The 5,000-nt window shown below is 41.4% G+C and overlaps 1 protein-coding gene across 6 annotated transcripts in view; it reads right to left on the bottom strand.

Annotated features, from left to right (window-relative positions):
• Window positions 1-5,000, bottom strand: part of ATP6V1A (ATPase H+ transporting V1 subunit A) — a 111,668-nt gene that overhangs the window by 43,767 nt on the left and 62,901 nt on the right. For all 6 annotated transcript variants that reach the window (XM_082247265.1, XM_082247267.1, XM_082247266.1 and 3 more), the window contains exon 7: window positions 1,328-1,479. In XM_082247265.1, the coding sequence (XP_082103391.1) occupies window positions 1,328-1,479 (152 nt within the window). The remainder of the gene's footprint in view (window positions 1-1,327; window positions 1,480-5,000) is intronic.

Here is a 5,000-nt window from a genome sequence, read left to right as displayed (position 1 = left end):
CGGTGGGCGGTCGACAAGCGGATAAAGTGGAACTAAACTCTCTCAATCAGCATTAACTAATTGAATCGTTATGCTGCTAGCGTTACTATATAGATAAAAAGGTTTATTATATTCGTTTGTTTTTTTTAGATTTCTTCAGTTGCTTCCTACTTTCTGGCCTAGGCCAAAATGTCGTCATGCAACCCAGGAGTCATGGGCATTTTTTTTTTTTTTTTTTTATGAACTGGGGAGGGGAGGAGAGGCTTTTCAAGCACACCCTGTTTGCCTGAATGCCTGAGCTAAGGGCAGATGATTCCAGGAAGTAAAGGCTACAATTCAAAGATCTTCAAACTGCGGCCCTCCAGCTGTTGCGGAACTACACATCCCATGAGGCATTGGAAAACTCCGACATTCACAGACATGACTAGGCATGATGGGAATGGTAGTTCCTGAACAACTGGAGGGCCATAGTTTGGAGACCCCTGGGCTACATAAATCTTCTGCCCTATTGGGTGTAGCTCCGCTTTTAAGTGGAATCTCACTCTCCCAATCAACAATGATTATTTTTAATCCTCATGCTGTTAGAATTAGTAAATACATCTAACAGAAGAGAGTACACCCCTCACATTTTTCTAAATATTTTATTCTATCTTTTCATGTGACAACACTGAAGAAATCCCTTTTGTTGCCAGCAGTTTAGACATTAATGGCTGTGTGTTGAGTTATTTTGAGGGGACAGCAAATTTACACAGTTATACAAGCTGTACACTCACTACTTTACATTGTAGCAAAGTGTCATTTCTTCAGTGTTGTCACATGAAAAGATAGAATAAAATATTTACAAAAATGGGGGATGTACTTACTTTTGTGAGATAATGTAGATAGGAAAGAATATCATATCTATCTCTTTTAAACTTTTTTTTTTTTGTTTTGTTTCTGTTATAAGTTTTATAAACTTCTGTTTTACATCTCTTACTAAATATTCATATCTATAAAAAAAAAAGAAATCATTCAACACATGACAAAGGATTCCCCAAGGAGTGTGGCTTAGCTAATAGGACCGTATAACAAAGGAGAGGGTGCTTCGTATCTCCCTTTGATTATAACCTGGGACATCTGATCAAGGAGAAGACTCCCTGAGATTTTTTTTTAGCACAGATGAAAGGTAAACCAGCTGAATGTGTGAAAAAGGAGTCTCAAGCGCCCTCTGCTGGCTGGATAAAAAAACTGAAATATTAGTATGCAACATTTCATATTCAGCTGGTTAAAAATGAATTATCAAATTGAAACTTGATCATAAAAAATACAAATAAGCATAAACCATTATAGTAATATACAGTGTACTCACGGGAACAGAGCGTCCAGCACTCTCTGACCAGTCAAAAGCGGGTGATTGGCTGGCAGCTTCTCTGTCACTGGCCGAACCGTTCTCACCGGCCACACCTGGACCATCGTGAACTTCTCCTTCACTCCCTCAAACTCCAACTCCAGCACCACGTCCTATAGAGGAGAAGAGGTGAGAAAAATGCATTGTGGGATTTCTTTACAGTATAAAGTTTCTTTGTGTCACCACAATGATGCGTTTCCAATAGGGTGGCACCAATGTCGCTTTTCTACCAGTGAATACGAGTACAGATACTGTCGGTCAAGCACTTGCCGATACCAAAAACCTATACTTAGTACGTTTGCGCCCATACAAAATGAATACCAAAAAATGTTATATGGAATTGATGTCCGAAAGGTACGAAAGGACAAGATTATCCCCCAGTGGGACTTTTTAGGCAGTGAAAAAGAGAGTATATAAAGTAAAAATTATTATTATTTTATTCAAAAAGAGTAAAAGATGCAGAGTACATCATATAAAATGGTATAGCAATATACATGCATTAGTGTACATATGATACTGGTTCAAAAAAAATTGCATAGGCGATCAAATGTCACCAAAAGAAAGTTGAATTTGTGGGGAAAAAAAGGAAATCAATTTTATTTGGGTACAGCGCCACACGGCCGCGCAATTGTCTGTTAAAAGTAACGCAGTGCCGAATCGCAAAAAATGGCCTGGTCATTATGGGGGCAAATCCTTCCGGTCCAGAACTGGTTAAGGAGCAGTTTACACCAGAATGAGGCGCGATAAACCTGCGTTCCATGCAGGTTTCCCACACCGCATTCAAAACGCACTGAAATTGCGATCCGCAGTGGGTGTCAATTGCAATGCAGACACCCCGAAACGCAGGTTGCAAAAGTACCATGTGATCCGGCTGCTCTGCGTTTTGTAAAGTAGGGCTACGGTCTGGCACGACTTCAGCTCATTCAAATAAATGGCCTGAAACTGCACTGCAACCGGATCGCATTTGAATTGCACAACGCATTCCTGTGCGATTCATGTGAATCAGCCCTTAGAGGTTCACCAATTCAGTTCGGGATCATGACAGCTTTGCTTTAAAGCTACATTTTAATCTGCCTATATTTTGCATTCTTTTCCCACCCATAAACATGCAAATTACATTTTTAAATAAAACCTTTTCATTTTCATTACATACTTTATTTTAGACCCAGTAATGTCTCTATGTGTCTTTATGCAATGCAGGCAGATCATGGCTGGTGGCTGATTACTGTTGATAGCTTCCTGAAATCATCACAGCACCTTGCCTTAGTACTCCTCTTAGTAGCCCTTAGCACCGATGTAAGCAGTGGGCTGCCTCTTGGGAGGAGTTATGCAAATTAAAAATCCCTTGATGGGTGGGCATCGGCCTGTAGGAGTGGATGTCTCTAGGAAGACCACCTTAGGTGGCCTCCATGATTAAAAGAAGTGTAATCCAATGAACAAAAGGAGAAAGCAAGGTTCAGTCAGGCCGAAGAGGAAAGGGCTAGATGACAACCAGGAAGTGGGGTGGGGCTCTATTTGATTTGCTGAAGCTTCTAGCGTACATTGTGAGAAGTGCACAGTGTGGACTAAAATCAGAGTAAGCCATTTCAATACCGAAGAGGAGGCAAGTCATTTTAGGCACTAATTATCCCAATTTCCAGGCTATGATATATATATATATATATATATATGCAATGGCTGAAGTGCTCATAGACCCCAGATAATGTCCATGATGACGAAACACGTCAGGTTTTCACATTATTCAGCTCAATGCATTCCATAAACTATTACTTGCTAAATCTTGGATAAAGGTGCTTTTATCTTGGATATGATGCAAGTGTTCTACCTTTTAAATAAAATCTAGTTACAGTTTTACATTATGTGGAGGCTTATTTTGTTTCTATGGTCCAACGCAACGCATGATACAACATTCTGAATGGTGGTCCTATCGTGAGGCTAGGATTGGAGACCATTAGAGCTGCTTTCTGAACATCATACTTCAAACTTTGTTGACTGTGTGCTATGGTATCCAAGTCCACATGCTTCCGTAAGCGCATTATCCCCTTTGGTGGTGGATTGTCACATATTGGTGATTGAGGCACGGACCTTACGTTTCTCCTTTGGATTTTTTTTTAGTTCTTTTATGGACTTTGTAACCATTATTGTTTATTATTACACTTGGCACTTTATATGGTATATATTGTTTAGATATATTCTGCATTCAATTTTTCGTACTCTTTAGCACTCCACTTTCACTTTATATATGCTATCACAATGTTTTGTTCAGTGTAGTGCAAGAAGCTTTATTTTATATCTATCTATCTATATATATCTCCGATTGAGCATGCATTTCACTTGCTGAAGACACACACACACAGTATCTCACAAAAGTGAGTACACCCCTCACATTTTTGGAAATATTTTGTTATATCTTTTCATGTGACAACACTGAAGAAATGACACTTTGCTACAATGTAAAGTAGTGAGTGTACAGCTTGTATAACAGTGTAAATTTGCTGTCCCCTCAAAATAACTCAACACACAGCCATTAATGTCTAAACCGCTGGCAAAAAAAAAATGAGTACACCCCCAAGTGAAAATGTCAAAATTGGGCCCAAAGTGTCAATATTTTGTGTGGCCACCATTATTTTCCAGCACTGCTTTAACCCTCTTGGGCATGGAGTTCACCAGAGCTTCACAGGTTGTCACTGGAGTCCTCTTCCACTCCTCCAGGACAACATCACGGAGCTGGTAGATGTTAGAGACCTTGAGCTCCTCCACCTTCCATTTGAGGATGCCCCACAGATGCTCAACAGGGTTTAGGTCTAGAGGAATGGTTGACCAGTCCATCGCCTTTACCCTCAGTTTCTTTAGCAAGGCAGTGGTCGTCTTGGAGGTGTGTTTGGGGCCGTTATCATGTTGGAATACTGCCCTGCAGCCCAGTCTCCGAAGGGAGGGGATCATACTCTGCTTCAGTATGTCACAGTACATGTTGGCATTCATGGTTCCCTCAATGAACTGTAGCTCCCCAGTGCCGGCAGCACTCATGTAGCCCCAGACCATGACACTCCCACCACCATGCTTGACTGTCAGCAAGAAACACTTGTCTTTGTACTCATCTGGTTGCCACCACACACGCTTGGCACCATCTGAAACAAATACGTTTATCTGGGTCTCATCAGACCACAGGACATGGTTCCAGTAATCCATGTCCTTAGTCTGCTTGTCTTCAGCAAACTGTTTGCAGGCTTTCTTGTGCATCATCTTTAGAAGAGGCTTTCTTCTGGGACGACAGCCATGCAGACCAATTTGATGCAGTGTGCGGCGTATGGTCTGAGCACTGACAGGCTGACCCCCCACCCCTTCAACCTCTGCAGCAAAGCTGGCAGCACTCATACGTCTATTTCCTAAAGACAACTTCTGGATAGGACGCTAAGTACGTGCACTCAACTCCTTTGGTCGACCATGGCGAGGCCTGTTCTGAGTGGAACCTCTCCTGTTAAACCGCTGTATGGTCTTGGCCACCGTGCTGCACCTCAGTTTCAGGGTCTTTGCAATCTTCTTATAGTCTAGGCCATCTTTATGTAGATCAACAATTCTTTTTTTTTTAGATCCTCAGAGAGTTCTTTGCCATGAGGTGCCATTTTGAACTTCC

The sequence above is a fragment of the Pelophylax lessonae genome (assembly GCF_965119305.1).
Source record: "Pelophylax lessonae genome assembly, chromosome: 2".
NCBI lineage: Eukaryota > Metazoa > Chordata > Amphibia > Anura > Ranidae > Pelophylax > Pelophylax lessonae.
The sequence above is the reverse complement of the archived record's forward strand: the minus strand, read 5'-3'. Positions and strand labels throughout refer to the sequence as shown.